Below are 22,343 nucleotides of genomic sequence, written 5' to 3'. Positions count from 1 at the left end.
TAACTCCAGTTCCAGGGGTCTGATGTTCTCTTCTGGCCTCCCTGGATACCAAGCATGTTCATGGTACACAGACATTTTTCAGACAAAACACTCATATGCATAAAATAAATTTATTTTTTTAAAAAATGAAGCCAGGTGTGTTGACACACACCTTTAATCCCAGCACTCTAGAGGCAGAGGCAGGTGGATCCCTTGTGAGTTTGCAGCCACCCAGATCTACATAGTGATTTCCAGGACATCCATGGCTACATAATAGAAAAACCTTGTCTCAAAAAAACGAAAGAAAAAGAATTGAACGGGGAAATAATCTGCCAAATTTACCTTGGTGAATAAATTCTCCCTAAATTAAAACTTTGTTCATGGTTTTCAATGAGCTCTGCAGACATGTGTCTGAAAGCCTGGGTTTAACTCTTGATAATGTATGCTAAAGGAAGGTGTTCCTTAAGTGGGTGATAGCAAGTGATGCAATATGAATGCCTACTATAGTCCCTTTTCTAATCATTTCTTCTTTCTCCTGCTCACTTAGGCGGGGTCCTTCTTTTGTACAGTACTTATATGTACCTTTATCATGACCCTCACACCACATGTTACCTGGTTGTAGAGTGAGTCACACCATGAGTTCTTCACTACTCAATGGCAAGGACTTCAGGGTTGTAATACCTGATGAATTAATGACTTATTTATTCTTTTTTTATGTGCATTGGGATGTTTTGCTTACATGTATCTCTGTATGAGGATATCAAATCCCTGGAACTGGAGTTACAAATAGTTGTTAGCTGCCATATGGGTACTGGGAATTGAACATAAGTTCTCTTAACTGCTGAGCAATCCCTCCAGTCCCTCTATTGAATTAACACATTCCATTCTGGAGGGAAGTTCATTAAGATTCAGGAAGTACATTACTGCTAGATCCTAGGAAGTTCCTGAAATTTAGAAGTTTCACAGGAACCCTTCCCAAGCAATAACACCCAGACTTTCTGATCTGTCTGATAGCTGCAAGCCCTGCAGAGGACTCCAGGGTTGCAGCATTTACAAATCATCACCCATACCATGGTAGGCTTTTTGATGATGCAGAGTGGTCTCTGATCATCCTCATTTATGTAAATCACCAACTTTTTGCCAAGTTGGACTTGTGTGGAATTGTTTCTTTGGTCAGTCATCTGGGTATCCCCAGGAAAAGTGTTCCATAACATTCACTCATCTCCAATAATAACACAATGCCTAGCACATAGGAAGATTCTCAAAATTAAACTTTTCATACAAATAAATTATGTATTGCAAGTCAAAACTTTAGGGCCTGGTTAGAATTTCCCTTATAAAGGCACCAAAGTACCTACCATCAAAGTGTAAGATTATACTCAACTGTAGTAACATTATTAAGGTAATTTTGAAAGATGGAAGTAGAAGGAACCAGACACCTGGCAGATGAGAAAAGTTCCTTATTCACATTGCACAACTAGGTATTCACAGCTGGGGCAGCTAACATGTGCCACAATGCTCATAATGCTCCATCAATCCAATGAGAAGTTGTTCTCACTTTACAAATAAGGAAACATTGTTTAAAGGATAAACAGGACTGGCAAAATGACCTAGTGAGTAAAGGTTCTTGCTGCCAACCCTGATGGAAGGAGAGCAACTCTTGCAAGCTGCTCTGACTTCCACATGGCAATTTGGTGTGCGCGCACGCACACACACACACACACACACACACACACACACACACACCAAATAAAAATCTAAAATTTGTTGAAAGGATAAATTGATCACAAAGAAATTAGAAATATCAAGACAAACTTTCAAGCCCAGACTATCTGGTAACTATATATGTATGTAATAGAAATACCATCATTCATCAACTTATATGACATCCAGACTACAAAAAGCAGGTTCATATAAGAATCAAAGTTTCAACCCAGCAGTGGTGGCACCTTTAATCCCAGCACTTGGGAGGCAGAGACAGAGACCTCTGGATTCCCAGACAGTAGGATCTACAGAGTGAGTTTCAGGACAGCCAGGGCTACACAGAGAAACCATCTGGAAAAAGCAAAAAAGAAACATAGTTTTGTCACCAAAGTTATGAAACTTTACTGATCCTTTATTTTTCCTATTTGAGTTCTCAAAAAGGGTGGCACAGCTAAGAATCTCCTTCTATAAGGTTTGATAATTGTGCTCACTTCCTCTTCATCCTGCGATTTCTCTATAAGAATATCCACTTTGATCCGACTTGTATTGGATGGCTGGAAAAGTGGGTATGCTACCACCCTTTCGAACTCCTTTCTCTCTTTCTTCACTCGACTGCGCCTCTCAGGTGGTGGGATCTGGCTCTGGCTTTTTCTCAAGATCCTGTCTTTGAGTCTTTGCTCTAGAAGCTCCCTCCCTCGGATCATGCGTTCTTGATGCTCTTTAATTTGGTGTAGTTCTCTCTCGTTGACCTGCCTTCTTCTCAGTGCCTTCGGGATGCTCTGCGTTTCTGGCACAATTTTGGGTAGTGTTGTTTCACTGAGGGGTTGTGTCTGTCTCCAGGGTTTGTTCTTAAATTCTCTGGCCTGTCCTGTCCTAAGAATGTGCCTTTCTATTTGTTTCTTCTCTCTCGCAGGCACCAAATGATACGTTTTTTTCCCATCTGTGCTTGGTGGTGTTTCCTCTTCCACTTTCATCTTTGTTTCACTGCCAGTGTCTTCTTTTTTCATCATTTCCACTATTCTTTTATTATAATAAGACTCTGCTTTTGCAAGCCAGTAGTCAAGAGAACGAGCTTGCTCCCTGCAGAGTGCTTTGCTCTCCTCTTGGCATTTCTGAGTTACCAAGTGTCTTGCTGCTGTAGTATGTACACCACCAAGACTCTGTCAAAGTGAGGTTCAGAATTTTATAATTTTTCCTTTAAACACTTAAAAGCAGTTTTCCCTCCTTAATACTGTTAAGGAAGGAATCTTAGGCCAAGAATTGTGGCACATGTCTTAATCCCAGAACTCTGAAGTTATAAGCAGATGGATACACACACACACACACACACACACACACACACACACACACACACACACACACACACCCCTTTTATTTATTTTAGAGCAACAATTTACATTTTAAGCCCCATGCTGCCAGGCAAGTCTGGTTGTTCTGAAAGAACCAAGTACCCATCACCAATAACTAGTTTTTAAAATATAGAGTTTGGGAAGTTGGTGTTGAGACAATCTACAAGAGTGGAAGCTGAGGGGCTAGAGAAATGGCTCAGTGGTTAAAAGCAATGGCTGTTTTTCCAGAGGTCCTGAGTTCAATTCCTAGCAACTACATAGGTGGCCCATAGCCATCTATAATGGGGTTCAATACCCTCCTCTGTCCAGCAGAGGAACATGCAGATACATAATATGAACACCTTTAATCCCAGCATTCAGGAGGCAAAGGCAGGCAGGTCTCTGTGAGTTCAAGGCCTGTAGCCTGGTCTACAGAGTGAGTTCCAGGACAGACAAGGCTCCACAGAGAAACCCTGTCTCAAAAAAAAAAAAAGAAAGAAAGAAAGAAAGAAAAAGTGTGAAAGCTGCTGCTATAGTACTACCTCAAAGTGTCACCTGTGCAAAGAATTTTAAACATTAGGTTCCTTTTCTGGGTAGCTCTAAACTGTACAGGATACAAGTTATTTACCCGGAGCCTTTTCTCTAGTGGAGACTGTTCACCTTCTGCAATCCTAGGGTCTCTGGATGCTTTTGCCCAAGCCAATCTGGAAGATAAAAAACCAAAGGTTGTGGGATGTGGGAGATGCCGTATTTGCTCACCTATCCACCCAGGCAGAGAACAAGTGCCATTTCTCCACTGAGAAACCACTGCATTTTCCATGATGCAAAATAATAAAGATCCTTCTTTTTATATGAACTAAAAGCATACCTCTTCTGTGGACTCAATGTGAACCACTCAGAATCTTGTATTTGGGGCTGAAGGAGGGAAGGGACAGGCTCTTTGGTGAAGGGTGGCCTAAGGACTCCCAAACCAGACTGTCCAGTTTCAAAGCCTTTGTCTCCTGGGATAGCTCGGGTCTCTCGTTTCGTCAGTTCACTGTCTTTCTGCACTTTTTCCAGCCAGGCCCTTTGTGCCTCTATCAGCACATAGAGCATCCTCACTTTGTTTTGTTCTTAAATTCTATTCTTGTTGGATCATCTGGTCTTCTGCTTGACTGACTGACACTGTCGATCATCCTTCACCCTAAATCCGTTTTGAGACTATTCTCTGTTGAAATCCTGCAGTCGAGCTTTGCAGCCCCCTGGGTTGGGTTATCAGGCTGATGGCACCACAAGTGAAGACTACCAAGTTTCTATGAGTCATTCCTGCTCAAGCTGAGTTTACTGTGAGGTCGCATTCAAGCCACTGAAGCTGCCTAGCACACAGCCTGGGGATCCTCAAACTGTAGCCAAAAGCAAAGGCTTTGACTGACAGGAATAAAACTGAACCATAATTGTACTATTTCCTCAATGTATGATGCAGTGCAAACCAACTAACTTCTGTGTCAGTTTCCTTATTTATAAAATGCAGATGTAAGACAAGATCTACCTCTCAGAGTCACAAAGAATAAATACGGTTTAGTATGAAGAGGGAGCACATGGTAAATTCTCAGTAAATGCCAGCCACCTGCCCTTTACAGGTAAGCCCCTTTGGTCACTATGAAGTCTTCCTAGTATACCTCATTATAGTAATTTTCCCTTCCTCTGGGGATTTTCATTTTTACAACTTGATTAAAAATCAGTCACACCTGGGGGCTGGAGAGATGGCTCAGTGAGCACTGGCTGTTCTTTCAAAGGACCTAGGTTGGAGACCCAGCACCCCCATGGCAGCTCATAACCATCTGTAACTAGTTACAGGGAATCAGACACCCCCTTCTGACCTCCATCAGAAGCAGGCATGCAATGTGGTATACATACATACATGCAGGAAAAACACTCAAAACACAGAAATAAACCTAAAAATTTTGTAAAAGTCTATTGCTGTATTATGGTATCTATGATTATATGTAACATTTTGATGTTGAAATTTAGAAGTATATGAATTATAATATAAATCTGCATGTAATTGTTTATAATATTGGAGAAGCTCTAATAGCTAATATTTTGCCTGACTTCTTAGACATTACCTTTAAAAAAGATTTACTTATTTCTATTTTCAATGCGTACGGCCATTTTGTCTGCATGTGTCTGTGTACCACATGAATGTAGTGCACTCAGAAACCAGAAGAGGGCATCAGATTCTCTGGAATTGGAGTTACAGTTGTTAGCCATCATGTGGGTACAACTAGGCCATCTCTGCAACCTTTCTTAGACACTGTTACTTGCTCATAGTTTAAGATTGAAAAAGTTACCATCCTAGAACTTAACATGGAGGTTTCATGCCTGTAATAACACTTAGGAGGCCAAGACAGGAAGAGTACTATAAATTCCAGGTCAGCCTAGGCTATGAGACCCTGCCTCCAAAAACTAATAATGACCATCTCACTTGCATTTCTTCTTTATAAAATATTTTATGAGTGTTTGCTTTCATCTATGTTTGTGCACTACTTGCTTGCGGGGTGTCTATGGAGGCCTGAAGGGGGCACTGGATCCCCTGGAGATGGAGTTATAGATGGCTGTGAGCGCCCATGTTATATGGATGCTGGGAACTGAACCAGGGTCCTCTGAAGAGCAGCCAGTGTTCTTAACCACTGAGCCATTTCTCCAGCCCCATACTTCCATTTCTTGCACAAATCATCAAAAATAGTACTATGATCATAAGTCTCAAAATCATGACTTTATCATCTTACCCTCAGTTATGAGAGATTTTAACTCAACAGTAAAGGCCCTGGGGTCCATCCCAGCAGACACATACACACATACTCATTTTAGAAATGGGTTCGCTATATATTGAGACTATCTTAGACCTTGCTCCTGCCTCAGCTTCCTTAGTGCTAGGATAAGGCATGTACCGCCACACAGGCATGCTGCATTTTTTTTTTTGTCCATTAAAGCATGTACCTGTCCTCCATCAAGTATATGAAGGTATATATAGGGATATCCTTGTAGACTTTATGTCCCTTGCTCAAGCACCTACTAGTGTACTTTCTCCAAATTCTATTTACTCATTTGTATTGGGAGAACACAGACTTCAACTACACAATCCCAGCCTAGGCTCTAAACCTGGCACAGGTACTCAATATTTATTGAATAGACAGCTTTTGTTGGGAAAGGAATTTCATGCCTTATGCTGTTTGTGTTCCCTAACTGCATTAAAGGTATCAGTCAAACCATAGTGGATGGCTGATGAATGTTAACCTTTAAAGGGAAATGGGGCTAATTTCAATTTCTACTTTAAAAGACGACACGGGGTGAAATTTAAAATACCCTACCATCATCATGGGCTCAGCAACAGAGCTTTGCTGACACCAATTTCACCTCTAAGTAAAATGACAGGGTCCTAGTAAAAGATGTCCTTTTCAACATCCTTCCCCATGGTTTTAATCACACATTAATTGCATGCACAGAAAGACAAATGAGGGTTCTCCTAAGGAAAGAGTTTATAAGACCAGCCTTAGCATGGCAATCAGGTTGGCTGCTGGAGGGCTGGGAAAGCTATCTTTTCTTCAGAACACAAGTTTTCCTTACTCTGAAGCCTTCAGGTGAACGAATCACTTACCCTATTGTTCACTTAAAGGATGGCAAGTATTTAACCACGGGTGAATGGCAGCCTGGAGGAAATGGAAGTTGGTCTGCAAGAGAAAGCCAAACCTAATCCCTAGTAAATCAAAAGAGGAGCTTTGATTAGTGCTGGCTTCTGTCATCTGTCAAGAGCTGAAAGGATAATCTCACTTGTTCCATCACTTCAAAATCCCTGAAATCCTTAGGAAGTCGACTCACTCACTCAATTGCTCACAGCGACAACCAGTAAGGGGGTGGGGAGTGCAAAAGGATGCTCAACAAACACTGAGCAGCTGCAAAAGACCAAAAAAAAAAAAAAAAAAAAAAGTCTCAGGAACCAGTGGCAGTTGTATATCTCTTAACCCGATGGAATCAGTTGCTCGGGAGGGGAAAAAACTCTGCAGTTTTACGGGGACGTTTCCGCCCCCTTCCCTTGCTAAGTGTAGGATTCCTACGAAAAGAGATAGTTCAGGATTTGTGCGGAACGGCTACTTGCCTTCGCTTAGTCGACGTCACAGTTACTAGATTGTGTGCAGCCTCTAATACCCTCTCGTTAGAGGTTCACCTCCCTGCCTAAAGCTCGCTGGACTAAGTGCGCCATTAATTATGACGTCACGACCCAACGGCCGCCCTACGCGAGGACGCTCTAGCACGCCAGGCGCACTCGCTGCCCCGCGATCGGCCGCTCTAGCCCGCCGCTGGGATCTGAGCTCTTGTCGCTTTCCGCCTGCGTCCCGCCCGCCGCACAAGGTTCCCCACAGGCTGAGGTTCCCGACCTCTAGCCCTGCAGACTCAGCTGTCGGAGGACCCGGTGGGAGGTGGACTCAGGTAATTACCGCCCGGGACGCGATAGGGACCCACCTCCAAGACAAGACTCCTGTGTCTCACTAATAAACTTGTCTTTCCGTCCCCAGCTTTCATCTGCCATGGAGCTGGCCAGCCCCGTCTCCAACTTTCAGTCAGACTTAGATTTCTGCCCAGATTGCGGCTCGGTCCTGCCGCTGCCTGGAACTCAGGATACTGTCATCTGCCCTCGCTGTGGCTTCTCCATAGACGTGCGAGGTGAGGGTTTAGTACACTGAACGCAGCCGAGGGTCCAGGTGGAAGGGTCCGTGTGGGGTGGGGGGTGACCTCAGACTGACCCAGGAAGAAACACAAAGGGAGGATGTGACCCTGGCGGAGCCTGCTCTAACGAAGTCAGCTGGGTTACCTAGGTAGGGGAGTGAGGGTTGAGAAACGGTAGATACAGGAAACAGCGACAGAAACAGGATTGATTCGGGAGGACTGCCCAGTCCATGCCTTTCAGCACACCGGACAGCCTGCTTATATACAGACTAGAGGCAAAGCAGAACAGCGTAATCAATTAACCAGCACCATGCACTGTCTTTGAATTAGAGAAGCAGGCAAGCTCACTATCACGTGAGTCCTGCAGCAAGCAGCTTCATTCCCTATATTTATGTGCCTTTCGGCTGGCATCAGAACCTTGTTAGATAATGCGCTGTTTTCCATGAGCTTAATCAGAACTTTCTCATGGCTCTCAAGGAGACTGAAACAAGCAACTTGAATTCTAATGTCTTATAAGACAGAATAGACTCCAGATGGAAACTGAGTCGCTCGTAGGCTCCCACATAACCCACCATCGAGCGTGTTGCTGGGATCTGTTACCTCCTCCGCCATATCTACTGTTAATTTTTTACAGATTTCGAAGGGAAAGTTGTGAAGACCTCAGTTGTGTTCCACAAACTGGGGGCGGCTATACCTACGTCTGTGGATGAAGGACCTGAATCCCAGGGACCAGTGGTAAGTTGATGAGTGGCTTCCTAAGAACAATGGGAAGGTGACTGTGGACCTGGTTTTGCACTCCATTCCAGGAGAATGCCTGGGGTGGCGGTGGGGGCGGGTTGTAATAGTCTGATTGCTGTAGGAAAGCGGAAAGTTACTGTGACTGGGTCTCCATAACCATCTGACTCTTCCTAGGTTGACAGGCGATGTCCTCGATGTGGTCACGAGGGAATGGCATACCACACGAGACAGATGCGTTCAGCTGATGAAGGGCAGACTGTCTTCTATACCTGTATTAACTGCAAGTGAGAATCTTTTTTCCCTCCCTCTGCCCTTTCTTAGTGTCTACAAACAACAGCAGTGACAGACTTGTACTGTTTCATTTTGTCCAGTCCTCCATAATAGGGAGGAATGTAGCCCCTTTTTATTATCTGTGTTTTTTGAGTCGGGCTCACTACATACCCAGGCTAGCCTTGAACTTTCAACCATACAACCCAAGTTGGCCTCAAACCTCAAGAAGTTCTTCCCCTGCTTCCTGAATGCTGAGATCCAAGCATGTGCCACTTACCTGGCTTGTTAAAGTGATTTTATTTATTTTTAGTTATTTGTAGATGTTTTTATCTGCATACTTGAATGTGCCCACCAAGGCCACAGACATTAAATTCCCTGGAGCTGGAGTTACAGGTAGTTGTGAGCAGCTGGATGTGGGTGCTGAGAACCCTGCAACAGTATGAGCTCTTAACTGCTGAACTATCTCAACAAACAGCCCCCTTACTCTTGTGACAGCCAGTGAACTAAATCTTTTAAGATATATAAAAGGAAGCTGGGTGTGACCTGAAAGAGGATTTTTTTCAAGGCCAGCTTCTGTCAACATACACAAAAAGCTACCAGAAAGGGAATTTTAAAACACAGACATTGATTTGCACAGTGGTATGATATGAAATCTTCCACTGGAAAATGGTTGACCTTACGTTAATCTCACATGATTCAAAGACCATGGTCTGAATAGTTTGAAACCATCTTTGTCTTGGTTGTTGTGTAGTTCTACTGCAGAACATAGGCATGTGGCTTTCTATGTTTTTGCTTTATGTTATTGTTTTCCTACTTCTGGGGTACTGCTAGCTTTATTCCAGGGTCTCTGGCATGTTACCCTCAGCTCTATGCTGAGCTCTCTTCTACTTGCCCTGTTTAGGATTTTAATTGGACTTTTCCCCTTTCTTGATCTTCTTATCCTCCTACTTCCACCTCTCATATGCAAGGATTACAGGTTACAGGTGTGTGCCGCCACAGCTGTTCCTTATGGTGCTGAAGATCTAACTCAGAGTTTCGTGAGAGCCACATAAGCACTCCACTAACTGAACCACATGCCCAGCCCCCTATTAGGCTTTCTGAAGCAGAGAATTGATTTGTATTTCATCAACCTTGGAAATTTGTCAGCAGTTATTTCATTCCAACATTGCTTGTCTCCCATGTTCTCAAATTAGTTATTAGACTTTCATATTTCTCATCTTGACTTCTGTATCTTCCATCCCATTTCTGTTTAAACTGTCTTTTGGGTATTTCTCCAGATCTTTTATATAGGTCATTAATTCTGTCTTCATGTGTTCATGTTGACGTATACATATATTTGTGCAAGTGTACATATGGAGGGTTAGGCATTGGGTGGCTTCATTCATCAAATGCCTTTGTCTCTTTCTACCTTTTTGTTTTGAGACAGGGTTTCACTATATTCTTAGTTGGTGTGGAACTCTGTGTAGTCCAAGTTGGCTTCAAACTCACAGATATCCATCTGTGATGGTGTGTGCCATCATTTCCAGCAGTTTCTGAGCCTGGAGCTCAGGCTAGGATGGCTACCCAATGAGCTTTGGACATTCATCCTGTCTGTCATTGTCCCATGCCTCCCATCCCAAATGGACTCCATCCTCTATATGTGGACCAGGACACTCAGCATTTTCTTTATTTTTAAAGGGGTACTGGGAGTCCACACTCAAGTCCTCAGAAAACACTTTACCAGCTAAGCCTTTTCCTCAGCCCCTTGGTTATTACTACTTCTTTCCAAACCTCATTAGTCATCTGAACTATTTAGCTCTTTAATAATTCCAATCACTTTATTTAATATGTATTATTTTATGTGTATGAATGTTTTGCTTACATGTCAGTGCACCGTGTGCATGCCTGGTACCCACAGAAATCAGAAAAAGGTGTCAGATTCCCTGGGACCTGAGTTACAGATGATTGTGAGCCACCATATGGGTGCTAGGAATAAAACCTGGATTCTCCGAAAAAACATTGAGTGCTCTTAACCACTGAGCTATCTCTCCAGCTCCCACTGATTTTAAATTAATCCTTTTATTCTTTAAATATATATGAAACATTTTAAACATATTTATATGTATGTGGCAATTCTGATGTGCAGTTTTTTTGTGGGGTCTAATGTCTATTTCTGCTGACTTTCTCATGGTACTTCTTAACTTTGTAATTTTTGACTGTATGCTATGTTTTTTAGAGCTTGAATTTCTGCTTTCTTAAGGTCAGGGTGAATGTTGCACAGATAATCTGTGCCATGGTGTCCGTCTATAAAGTTTTTAATTTTTAGATGTCCAGTTTATCTTTTTTTCCTTTCTTGGCTAGTGCTTTTTCTGTCCTGGAAAATGTTTGCACACTTCAAGGTAATAGATATTAGCTACCTTGAAGTTAGAGATGAATGAAGGATTGTTGGGGGCAAGCTCACCCATCCCTTCTTCAGGGTGTTTTTTTTTTGTTTGTTTGTTTGTTTGTTTTCTTTTTTTAATCTCATCTGACATTTCCAGAAATTCTTTTTGGCTAAATATAATGAATCATTTCTTTCTCTATAGGTTTCAGGAAAAGGAAGATTCTTGACCTTTTTTCCCTCCCTGGCAACTCGGCAACAATACTATTCCTTTTGGAAGGTGAAGATATTGGTCCTTTGATGCCTTCTCCTTCCACTCTGGACACTTTGTTCCCCTCTGGTGCTTTGCTTTGTTTTCAGGATAAGGTATCACCCCCAGAGCACTCCTTCCCCTAGTTGAATTTACTAAAGTTACATTTTATAAGAAACCTTGGCATTGTGTGTTATTTGTAATCTTATTCTGGCCAGGCTGGTGGCTTAAGCACCATGATCCCAGAACTTCACCGGAGGAGGCAAGAAGGTTTCAAGCTTGAGGAAAGGGAACTATATAATGAATTCAAAGCCAGCCAAAGCTACTAACAAGATGCCTAAAAACCAAAAATAACAATAATCTGTCTTATTCCAAAGGAAATTTAAATGACCTAGAATATAGCTGTAAAAAAGTAAAAAAAAAAAACAAAAAAAAACTAAGGATAAAATAATGGAGTCTGGAATGAAGCTGTTGTGCATCTGGGGTCACTCAGAGAGTCACTATAACACCATGACCATGAATAAATTTTAAGAAGAGGCTTTACTAAATACTAATACTGGATACTCATGGCACCAGGACTCCAACCAAGAGTGCTACCAAAATGCAGCATCTAGTCATATCAGCTCAAGACTTATAAAGTCAGATAATTACAGGATTACATGTACTCTATGTGCAGGCTGCTCTAATTTTAACATACATGTCCTGCAGTTGTCCTAGCCATTGAGCAGAGTAAGCAAGTTTGTTAAAATAGCAGAAATAGCAGTTAGTTTCATGACCTATTGTCTTGCTAACACTTAGTAGGCAGAGGCAGGCAAATCTCTGAGTTGGAAATCAGTCTGTTCCACAGTTCCAGGATGTCCAGGGCTACACAGATAAACCCTGTCTGGGAAAAAGAGAGTGGACTGGTAGGTTACAGCCAGTACAAGCTAGGGGCTTACACATTAATAGGCTTTTTTTTTTTTTTTTTTTAAATCTCTCAAGCATAGTAACTCTATTGTAATGTTAACCATCACAAGGCCAATAAAAACAAGCTGTTAGACATATTATGCATACATTCTGTCTAAATCTAGTTTCTCATTATAAGGAAACAAAAACTTGGATTTTTGGATTTGTAGTGAGTGTTGCACAAAGGGGGAATAAAAGAGACCCAGAGACACATTGGGGTTCAAGCTGAAGAGCAGGGAAGGAAAGCAAGCCAGCCACTAGCTCTCACCTCTAGCTCAGGCTGAAAAGGCTGATCCACGAAGGAACTCTTCACCAAGCCTCAAACTGCTGCCTCTACATTGTGGCTGGAGAATGAACGTCTACTGAATCCTGAAGACCCTTCGTCTATCTTTTATACCCCTCTAGTGCTGGGATTAAAGGCGTGTTTTCTGTTAGTCTTTTAGACTGATTCAGTCTCGTGTATCCCTGGGTGGTCATGAACTCAGACCTGGCTACCACTTAATTCTGAGTCCTAGGATTAAAGGTGTGTACCTCCACCTCCTGGCTTCTGGGATTAAAGGTAGGGGTGTGTGTGTGTGTGTGTGTGTGTGTGTGTGTGTGTGTGCCTGTCTTCTATGGCTGGTGGCTGACTTTGCTTTCTGAATCCTCAGGCAAACTTTAATAGATCATAAATTCCTAGGATTAAAGGGTGTGTACCTCCACCTCCTGGCTTCTGGCTGCTGGGATTTGTGTGTGTGTGTGTGTGTGTGTGTGTGTGTGCCTGTCTTCTATGGCTGGTGGCTGACTTTGCTTCCTGAATCCTCAGGCAAGCTTTAATAGATCATAAATAACATATCACTACAAGTGATTCAACAAAATTTAAGCAGATGTCTTTGAATTTGTTGCCCTGCACCCACCCCCCACAGCCTAGCCTTAGTATTCTTCAAACTGGGGCTAAAATAGCAGTCTGAGTATCACATACTTTTTATCTTAGGACCTTCTATGGTCGGAAAATTCCAAATTTAGTGTGCCCTCCCGCCAAGACCTACAGACAGGGAGAGGATCTGGAAAACCATTTCTCGACAGAATAAGAAAATGGAACCTAGCCGAGTCCCACTTTTTTTTTTTTTTTCCACCCAGGTTTCAGGGCACAGCACACAGACTTCACATCCTCTGAGCTCCGCAGCCCGGAGTCGACTCTCCTCCAATGAATTTAGGTCCTGGGCGAGCTGGCCCCGCCCCACATGACATTACCTCTGCTAACTGCGGTGTCTGCGAAGTGGCGCAGTACGGCGGAACTAATCTGATGGTGCCTGCGCTTTGGCCCGAGCTGTGCAGGGGAAGGGAAACTGGGTTCTGCCGGATGTGTCACACCCGGAAGTAAAAGGCCGGAAGTGGGGTTGGACAGGTTATTCCCCAGGGTGGGGAAGCAGAGGCCCTGGAGGAAGGGGAGGATAAGAAGCCAGAGGATTCTGGCCACACTCCGAATCGTGTACCGGATCTCTTAGACCTCAGAGTCGCAGAAAAAGGGAAGGGTGTCTCATCCCGCTTCCTCGCTTTTCGTTCTAGCCATGGCGGAGGCAGGGGCCGGGCTGAGTGAGACCGTCACTGAGACAACGGTTACCGTGACAACCGAGCCCGTGAGAAAGCCGGGTGGGGGGGGCCTATTTAGGGGTCTGGGAGGAACTGGGAGGGAAATAGGGGTTTGGAAAGTTGGAAGGTTTGGGATCTGGGATATGTAGGGTTGACTCTTGGGACAATCGCCAGGGACTAGGGATGATGCTTGGAGTGACTCAAATCGTGCAAGTGGTCAAGGGACGTTACAATTAGGGTTTAAGTGTTACGTCGGCTTGATGTGGTGGTCAGGGTACGTAATAAACGGAAACTGGGTTAAGGAGCAAGGATGGTACTGGGAAGAAATGAAAGGCCATTTAAGAAAACATGGTTTTGGAGGCAAACGTAAAGGACGAGTACTTAACCAATAGATAGTCATGGAATGGGTGCGTATTTAAGTCGGGGGTGGTAGGGTGGGAATGAGGAAACAAAGTAAGGTGAAGGTAGCATTTTGACAGATCAGAGAAGCAAATAAGGAAACAAGTAGAATTTTCAAAAGCAAGTTAAATTGCTTTCAAAGGGAGGAAGATGTGTTGGGCCTAATGTCTGGGTTGAAGGAGCTTAAGTTTAGTAATTATTGCCAGAGTTGCCAGGATGTTAGAGAGTAAGTGGGTAGGATGTACAGAGCCTTGAAATTGAAGATGAGAGAAGAAAAAATGAAGGCTTTCTTTGGAGAAGAAGGGTTTTGGATTTTTGTTGTATTTTGCTTGTTCAGGTGTGGGGGGTGCCGGGCAGAAGTCAACCTTAGATTTTTGTAAGGCACAGTGTAGCTGGGTTTTTTTTTTTTTTTTTGGTTTTGTTTTGTTTTTTGTTTGTTTGATTTGAAACAATCATTTTTCTTGGAGCTGCCAAATCAGCTAGGCTGGATGGCAGGAGATCAGCCTGTCTTCACATCTCTAGTACAGGAATTGGAAACATGCACCACCACTACACCTAACTTTTTTTTTTTTTTCAATATAGATTCTGGGAATCAAACTCAGGAAGTACTTTACCAACAGAACTGTCTCCACAGCCCTGCTTTTTATTTCATTTTATTTTATTTTTCTATTTTATTTTGAAAGGAAATGCTTTACCAAATTGCAGAGGCTGGCTTCTGTTGGCTTCTGTCTCCTACATGCTTAGGTCACATGCTTCTAATCTCTTTAGAGGGAACATGAGTAAGAGTTGTGGAGAAAGGAAGGAAGGCCAAAGACCAGTCACGAGAAACTGAGAAAATAACTTTCTGGTATTAACACCACCAAGGATGATGTGGAAGGAAGATGAAGAAACGAGGGTTGTGCTTTCCTTTGAAGGTTTACTGGCCCCTTAGGTTAAGAACTGTCCTTTTTGCATATTAGTAGTTTTCAAGAACAGGAGTTCCCATTCTGACATGAACAGGTTAAAAACGTGTTCTGTTTTGGCTCCCAGCACCTGGCTGCTCCAGTGGCATGGTGTGTGGTGTTGATTGAGCAAGGGAAGAGAAAAGAGAAGGTACCTTTGGAAACAGGAAAGGTCAACAGGAGATTAGCTAGATGGGCCCATACCTCTTAATCTTACAGGAGAATCGGAGCCTAACCATTAAACTTCGGAAACGGAAGCCAGAGAAAAAGGTGGAATGGACTAGTGACACTGTGGACAATGAACATATGGGGCGCCGCTCATCAAAATGTGAGTGCTGTTGCCCCAGGAGCCCTTACCACTGCCTCCCAGATGTTTACAGCTCTCTTTACTTTCTTGGAAAAGAAAATAGGTGGGGGTGGGGCTAAAACTAAGAGCTTCCAAGTCTGTGGGGCAAGCCAGGGCAGACTGGGAGAAAGATGCTGCCGGGCCTCTAAAGAGACAAGGAGTGTGGATGCCCAAGTCCCTGGGGTGGGGCAGATTCTCCAGAACAGGCTGGACACTGTGTTCTTCATCCTTCTCATCTGGTTCCCTCCCTCTACATCTAGGCTGCTGTATCTATGAGAAACCTCGGGCCTTTGGTGAGAGCTCCACTGAGAGTGAGGAGGATGAAGAAGAAGGCTGTGGTCATACACACTGTGTGCGGGGTCACCGCAAAGGCCGGCGACATTCAGCCCCAGGACCCACCCCAACCAGCCCTCCCCAGCCTCCTGACCCGTCTCAGCCCCCTCCAGGACCTATGCAGCACTAAATTCCTCTCACCATTCATGTGTCTGCCTGGCCCCAAATGTATCCATGTGACTACATGGGGACTCAACCCATGGTCTGATCCCTTCTCCTGCCCCCTCCTGCCCCCTCCTGCCTGAATAGAGAAGAGGAAGAGGAGGGTGGATAGAGATTCTGGAATTCTGACTTGCTGCTGTTCCGGAACCCAGGCTTCTGGGTTCTCCCAGACTCTACTTCCCTACAGTTTGCTCTGTGCCTGGGATCCAGGCACCTTGGTCTCAGTCTGTCCCTTTTGTTCTCACTGCCAAAATACCTGTCCTGGGATCCAGTTATCTTGGCCACCTGCACCCTTAGCCTGAGTCCCAAGCATTTAAACTGGGTTTTCAGCAGCCCCAGCTTTCACTGCCAGGACCCCAGTCAGATTCCAAGCCATCTTGCACCCCAGCTCTGCATATTAATCCTGGCTTACAGTTCTTCTACTTATGCAGTTATCCTAAATCTTAGGCCTTGCCTGTGGGAATCTAAGGCTTTATGGACACCATGGGGTTCCCCAACCCTTCTGCTCGTACACACCCCTTCTGGCTCTCAAAAGGAGTTGGAGAGGTTTTTGTCAGTCACACCTATAATGGAAAGTGGACCCCAAAATAGTCATGACATGAATATAACATTTCTGATAAAGCATGCTGAGACCAATGACTTAGAGCCAATGGTTTTCTCAGCCTTTCATCTTTGAGTTTTATCACCGTTGCCTAAGGGGCCTGGGTTCCTAAAAGGAAAGAGGGAGAGAGCAAAGAGATGAGTGGACAGGCCCCTGCAGTACATTCCTACCCTTTCCTGCCTGATGTCTCTACCAACCCAGGTGTCTTGCTCTCTCAGCCCTCTCCAACTAGTGCTGGGATCTGGGTATTGTTCACCAGGCCTCTTAGCTGTGCACAGTTCAGAGATCAGCAAAATCCATACCACCACTGAGATCTCATTTATTGCCACAGATGCACAAAATAAATAACCCAACATTGCACAATGTGTTAAATACAGGCCCATTTATACATATGGGGAGGATGGGAGACTATACAAGGATGTTTAGGATGCCTGGATTGCTCCCAGGTTGAGAAGGGGGGAGTAGCACCATTGGTTCTTTTGTGTGCAAGATGAATTTCCAAAAGGATGTTTAAAGGAAAAAGGCTATGAGCATAAGAAACAGTCATAGAGGAAATGTAGAGGGTGGACTGGCTTGCATACACTTCCAAAATTTATATTTAATCTTTGCGTCTGAAGGGCTTAGATTATGAGTTGATCATCTTGTATTAGGACTCATTTTTCTTGAGGGGAATTCTCAGAGTGGACATCAGGAGGGAGGCTCCAGCCTTCCTACTGTGGATCAGGCCCTAGCCCTTTGGGATTGGAGGTAAAAGCGGACTGTACTGGTGGTACAGTGCCTTTCCCTAACCCTGCCTGGAAGGGTACAGAAAGGGAACTCAAAGAAAAGGTTGGGTTTGGGCATGGAGATGTAGGACCAGACTGGCTTAAGGGCACGGATGTGCAGCCATTTTGAGGTCTTGCTGTGGGAGGAAGAATGTTGAGTGGGTAAAGGGTGCTTATTAATGCTCCTGCTGTGACAGGTGTACAGACAAGATCACTGAAATAGGCGATTTCTGCACCGGAGATAAGTAGCCTCGAGGCTAGGGAAGAGGAGGTAGGGAACTAGATGATCAGCCTTCTCCGGGCACGATGCGCAGTGGGGCGCGGGGATCACAAGTGCAGAGCAGCGGGAAGATGCGCTCCCCCAGCGGGCCGGGCGCCTGGAAGGTGAAAAGCAAGTCCAGTGAGCGGCCATCATAGAAGGCCACACGGCCCCGCTCCCAGTCCAAGTCCACGCGAATGCGCTGCGGCGGAGCCCTGGCGCCGCCTAGCAAAGTGGGCTCTGGGGCGGTGAGTGCCCATAGGCGGCCGCCGCGGCCCTCCACGGCCCAAACAGCCTCAGACGGGCACAGCTTGATGAGGCCCTTGCGCGTCACGGATTCCCCGGCCGCGCCCACGACGTAGCAGCTCTCTCCTGCATCCTCATTCTTCATGGTAGAGTCTCTAAAAGATGCGGTCTCCACCTCCCAGCAGTGGCGGCCTGACGCGAAGCCCTGGGCACCCAGCACGGCTAGGAGCTGATCAAAGCGTGCAGGGCTGTCCAGCGGCTCTGGTGTTCCAGGTGGAGCCAGAGTCACGCCGCGGTAGTCAGAGGAGATGAGCAGACCACGGTGTGCAGTGCGAGGGTCAAGTGTCAGGTCAGCTGTAAAAGAGAGGCCGGGGAACACCACATGAGAAATTTCTTGAGTCCGGTCAAGAAGCGTGGAGAAGAGACCCTGTCTCAACAAAACAAAGCATAAACCCTTAAATCTGCAGCATCTGGGTGGGGCATGGGAGCCAGGTCAGCAAGACTACTGAGGGAGGCTGATACCTGATAAGTGATTAAAGGAGGGGCAAAGGGAGGACTACAAGGTATCCAGTAAAACCAGGCCACTCACCCTCGCAGGGGCGGGAAGGGACAGGCCCGGTTCTATAGGAGATGCAGCCAGAGGAGAGACAGAGATGGCCAAAGGGATCAGAAAGAGACACTTACCTTATTGGGGGGGGGGGGGGAAGACTTAAGGAAATACTTCTGAATTAGGAGCTAGAAGTAATTTGGATTAAGTGGGATGAATGTGTAACTAAGGGGTAGAACATCTTCTCTAGGCACTTTAGAAACAAACGGATATTGGGAATTAAGGATATTGTTCTGGGTTAAATTCCGCATCCTGGCTAGGTATGGTGTTACATACTCAGTCTCTGCATATTAGAGGAATGTTCAAGACAGAGGCAGGAAGGGCTAGAGTTCTACATCAGCCTGGGATACATAGAAAGACTGTTTAAAAAGGTAGGAGGAGTTACAATTTTGTTCCCCATGGGAACATGGGAAAAGGATTTTCACAAAGGTTATCAGGTAAATACTGAGATCATTATTAGGGTAGGCCTTGATACGTATGACCACTACCTTAAAAGGGAGAGGAGACACTTGGACACAGACAAGGTGCACAGAAGGAAGCCCAGGTAAGACTACCTGTGGGCCAACGGAGTGCTAAGGCTTCCAGAAGCCAGGAGAGAGGCATGGAACAGATTTATCCTGAGCCCTCACACTTCTACCTCTATACTTTGAGGTGTGGATGGTTGCTCTGGTCACCTGTTTGTGGCACTTTGTTATTGCAGACCAAGGAAATCAAAACCGATACAGATACCAAAAGGAGCTTGACCATTTTTGACAGCTGTAAGGAAGCAAACAGCACACACTATGATCCCCCTTCTTCCCTCCTCACCTGTCAGTCTGTGAAGCATGTTTTTTACCACAGGGTAATCTTCAGGGAGCTCCTCCTCTGAGTTAGATGACTTGGGTGTTGGGACATCAAATCTGGACAGATGAAGGAAGTTATCAGCATGCCTGTCTTTTGATGCTAGTTCTGACAACCCCTATTCCTAACCCACTTGCTCTCAACAGAAACTGGTGAGGCTATACTCCAGAAAGCCTGTTGGTAAGTGGTGACAAAGATCTGGGCCTGGAGAGGAGTTGATGGCTATGGGAGAAAATAGTTGAAAAGAAGAAACAGTAAAAATGGAACTCACCGCCTCCATGTCTTCCTCATATCCTGCATGGGCAGAAGAAAACATGGGTGTGAGCACCAGGTTCATACTGTGAGACATCCTCCCCTCTGCCACAGGTGAGCTCTGAGTGGTTGATATACCCTGCCACCTCTTAAAATGATCTCTCTCTCCTCCCTCTGCTCCATTTCCCTCTTCTACTCTCCCCTTTTCTTTCATGGCCTTTCCTTCTGCTCACTCCAAAATCACTTTCTCCTCATGCTCCTAGCTCCATCCTCCAAGGGTTCTCCCTTCCTCAGCCTCCACACACCTACTTCTTACCTCGTGTTAATTTCCCAGGCCCACACTCTAGCTCTCTTTCAGTAGCGCTATCCTTTTCCAGTTTCTTGAGTGTGTTGCAGACAAATGTCCACCCCTTCACCATAAAACGTGAACACACACCCATATTCTTTGGGTTAAGAGTTGTTATATAAAAGCCTAACAATAAAGCTGCTTCCCATCTTGTCTTAAAAGCGCAGTGGCGTTTATTGGGCTGGCTCTTTGTTTTATGTCATCTCTATCCCCAGGCCCCTGAGCTCAGAAGTGTACCAAGAGGCCCTACAGATTTCAGAGGCAACCATGGCAGCCAGAAGAGGGCGCTGGGTTCTCTCCCCTCCAAACACTGGGGTTCTTCCATCCCTCTTTTCTGTTGCCCAGTGAGGATGGAAGGAGAGGCCAGTAATGTGGCAAGGGGGGAAAGAGAGGATGGCAATTACACCCAGACTAATTAAATCTGTGAAGTCTTCAAAGGGCGGAAGCAGAACGCTGGGCAGGAGGGGTGCTAAAGGGGAGTAAACCAGATGCGATCCCCTTGAGGAATGGGAGAGGTTGATGTCCAAAAGGGCACAGGGAGGGCCTAGTGAGGAGACTGTAGGGCTGCAAAACGTGGAGACCAGCCAGAGGCCTGCCAGCTGCTCACCCGGACCTAGCCTCCGCCTGCTTCCGCCCCTGCCTGGGGACCTGGGAGGAGTTGAGAACAATAACAACTTACAGCTCAGCTAGAGCTTGTTAGGGGAACCCCTGCCTCACTTGCAGAGTTTGGATCTGCCCACCACGCCCCCACCCCATTTGCCAGGCTCCTACTTTCCCATCCCTACACTTCTGCTTTTTCTGCACCCAGTCTCAATTTGACTCCAGTGACTGTTCATGCGGCCCTATCTCCACCCTCCCTGGGTTCCTCCTTGCCCTAACCTGGGTGTCTGGTCGCATCACCCTCTCTCTGCTTTCTGGCTCCCACCGGTAAGCCTGCTCAGTCCCGGCTTCAATTCCCATAGTCTTGGCAGGAGGCTTCTGAGATCTCCAAGGGGCTCAGCGTCCTATCTACCACTTCTACCACTAACGTGCTTCTGCCTCCACAACATCTTAATCTCCAGCTCCACGGATAAGACTCAAGCATCTATCTGTCAAGTCCCCCCCAACCCCCCCCACCCCCGCTCCTGACCAAGTGTCAATTTCCAGCTTTCTCAAACTATTCACTCAAGACTTTGGCCTCTCTCTCCATCTCTCCCTTTTCCCTTTCTCTCCCCCTTCCCCCTCTTTCTCTTAAAATTTTTATTTTAAATTCCTCTTTTTTTTTCTATGTAGCCATCTCTGGTTTGGAACTCGCTATGTGTACCAAGATGGATTTGAATCTGCAGCAATCTGCTTACCTCCACTTCCCCGGTGCCAAGTTATCTACTACCTACATTCCCATTAGGACTTTAGAGCTAAAGCACTGTCCACCTTTGCTAGGACACCCACAAACCTCTTCTTCATCAACAACTTGGACCAGCGAAGAAGGATAATCGCTTTACCTCTCCGTGAGGGTCCAGGCAGCCCATGGTGGGTATGCGGCCCCCGCGTCTTCTTCCGGTCCGGGCCCCCGGCTCTGCCAGTTTCTCACGCAGCCCACGGCTGATGCGCACCTCCACTGCCAGACGCACGTTGGACCTTAGGCTGCGTCGGGGACACGGCTGGCCACAGCAGGGGCATGAAGGGGGTGCCGCCTCCGAGCCCGGCGCCGCCGGGGCCCCCCAGCAGCGCGCCAAGCACGCACGGCAGAAGCTGTGCTCGCACGCCAGCAGCACTGGGTCCTCGAAGGGGCCCCCGCACAGCGGACACGTCGCCAGCTGCTCCAGACGCTCCACCAACCCCGGGCCCAGCTCGGGAGCCTCCATGGAAAGCAGGGATCCAGACGCACTCTGGCCAGCGACCGTAGCAGCCGCCCCCGAGGGCGTAGGTGGCGGTGGACCACCCCCGCTGCGTGCTGACTCGATGCCCCTCGCTGCGCCTCCCTCATTCACTTCGCGCCTCCTAACTACCCTTCTCTGGGGCTGCCTCGCTTACCCAGATCGGACTCAGAGCGTCTCCTCACCACGTCAGGTTTTATAGGGAGGGAGGAGGCCTCATGCAGGAGGTAAACAGCAGGCCTTGCGTAATGCCTCATCTGGTTCTCCCGCTCTCCTAGTAAGGTTTTGGGGAACAGGGTGTAGAGACGAAGACACCTAGAGCCTAGAAAGTAAGCACCAGGGCATGCGCGGTTGGCAAGGTGGCAACGTTGGGTTTAGTAGCCCCCACTCCCGTGAGCAAGTCCTTAAAGATCGTGAATTTCCCTCCCCCTTAGCCTGTGGTGTGTCTTTGGTGGGCAGGGTGCCCAGGCTCACTCTTGGCATGCATGCCCACATCGCCAGGACATGAGTCATCCCAGGTGGCTGGCACACCTACATCTGGA

At 46.0% G+C, this 22,343-nt stretch overlaps 4 protein-coding genes across 5 annotated transcripts; 2 read left to right on the top strand and 2 right to left on the bottom strand.

Annotated features, from left to right (window-relative positions):
- Positions 1 to 2,074: 2,074 nt before the first annotated feature.
- On the bottom strand, positions 2,075 to 4,397 carry LOC127224386 (putative uncharacterized protein ZNRD1-AS1). The gene is made up of 3 exons (XM_051187425.1): positions 3,880 to 4,397; positions 3,640 to 3,715; positions 2,075 to 2,843 (listed from the first exon to the last, which is right to left on the bottom strand). The coding sequence occupies exons 1-3, from the start codon at positions 4,104 to 4,106 to the stop codon at positions 2,085 to 2,087; spliced, it is 1,062 nt and encodes a 353-aa protein (XP_051043382.1). The 5' UTR covers positions 4,107 to 4,397; the 3' UTR covers positions 2,075 to 2,084.
- Positions 4,398 to 7,241: 2,844 nt separating this feature from the next.
- Positions 7,242 to 11,693, top strand: Polr1h (RNA polymerase I subunit H). The gene is made up of 5 exons (XM_051187448.1): positions 7,242 to 7,478; positions 7,565 to 7,712; positions 8,350 to 8,450; positions 8,628 to 8,737; positions 11,288 to 11,693. The coding sequence occupies exons 1-5, from the start codon at positions 7,257 to 7,259 to the stop codon at positions 11,310 to 11,312; spliced, it is 606 nt and encodes a 201-aa protein (XP_051043405.1). The 5' UTR covers positions 7,242 to 7,256; the 3' UTR covers positions 11,313 to 11,693.
- Positions 11,694 to 13,638: 1,945 nt separating this feature from the next.
- Ppp1r11 (protein phosphatase 1 regulatory inhibitor subunit 11) lies at positions 13,639 to 16,994 on the top strand. 2 transcript variants are annotated; one of them, XM_051187451.1, is made up of 3 exons: positions 13,639 to 13,896; positions 15,409 to 15,517; positions 15,796 to 16,994. In XM_051187451.1, the coding sequence occupies exons 1-3, from the start codon at positions 13,828 to 13,830 to the stop codon at positions 15,996 to 15,998; spliced, it is 381 nt and encodes a 126-aa protein (XP_051043408.1). In that variant the 5' UTR covers positions 13,639 to 13,827; the 3' UTR covers positions 15,999 to 16,994. The 2 variants fall into 2 exon arrangements, with proteins under 2 accessions (XP_051043408.1, XP_051043409.1); XM_051187452.1 differs by lacking the exon at positions 13,639 to 13,896 and adding an exon at positions 14,114 to 14,256.
- On the bottom strand, positions 16,931 to 22,103 carry Rnf39 (ring finger protein 39). The gene is made up of 4 exons (XM_051187426.1): positions 21,427 to 22,103; positions 19,619 to 19,641; positions 19,315 to 19,406; positions 16,931 to 18,254 (listed from the first exon to the last, which is right to left on the bottom strand). The coding sequence occupies exons 1-4, from the start codon at positions 21,787 to 21,789 to the stop codon at positions 17,683 to 17,685; spliced, it is 1,050 nt and encodes a 349-aa protein (XP_051043383.1). The 5' UTR covers positions 21,790 to 22,103; the 3' UTR covers positions 16,931 to 17,682.
- Positions 22,104 to 22,343: the final 240 nt, after the last annotated feature.

Source organism: Phodopus roborovskii, unplaced genomic scaffold (genome assembly GCF_943737965.1).
Source record: "Phodopus roborovskii unplaced genomic scaffold, PHOROB, whole genome shotgun sequence".
Classification (NCBI taxonomy): domain Eukaryota; kingdom Metazoa; phylum Chordata; class Mammalia; order Rodentia; family Cricetidae; genus Phodopus; species Phodopus roborovskii.
Note: the sequence above shows the minus strand (reverse complement) of the source record. Positions and strands in the feature narration are given on the sequence as shown.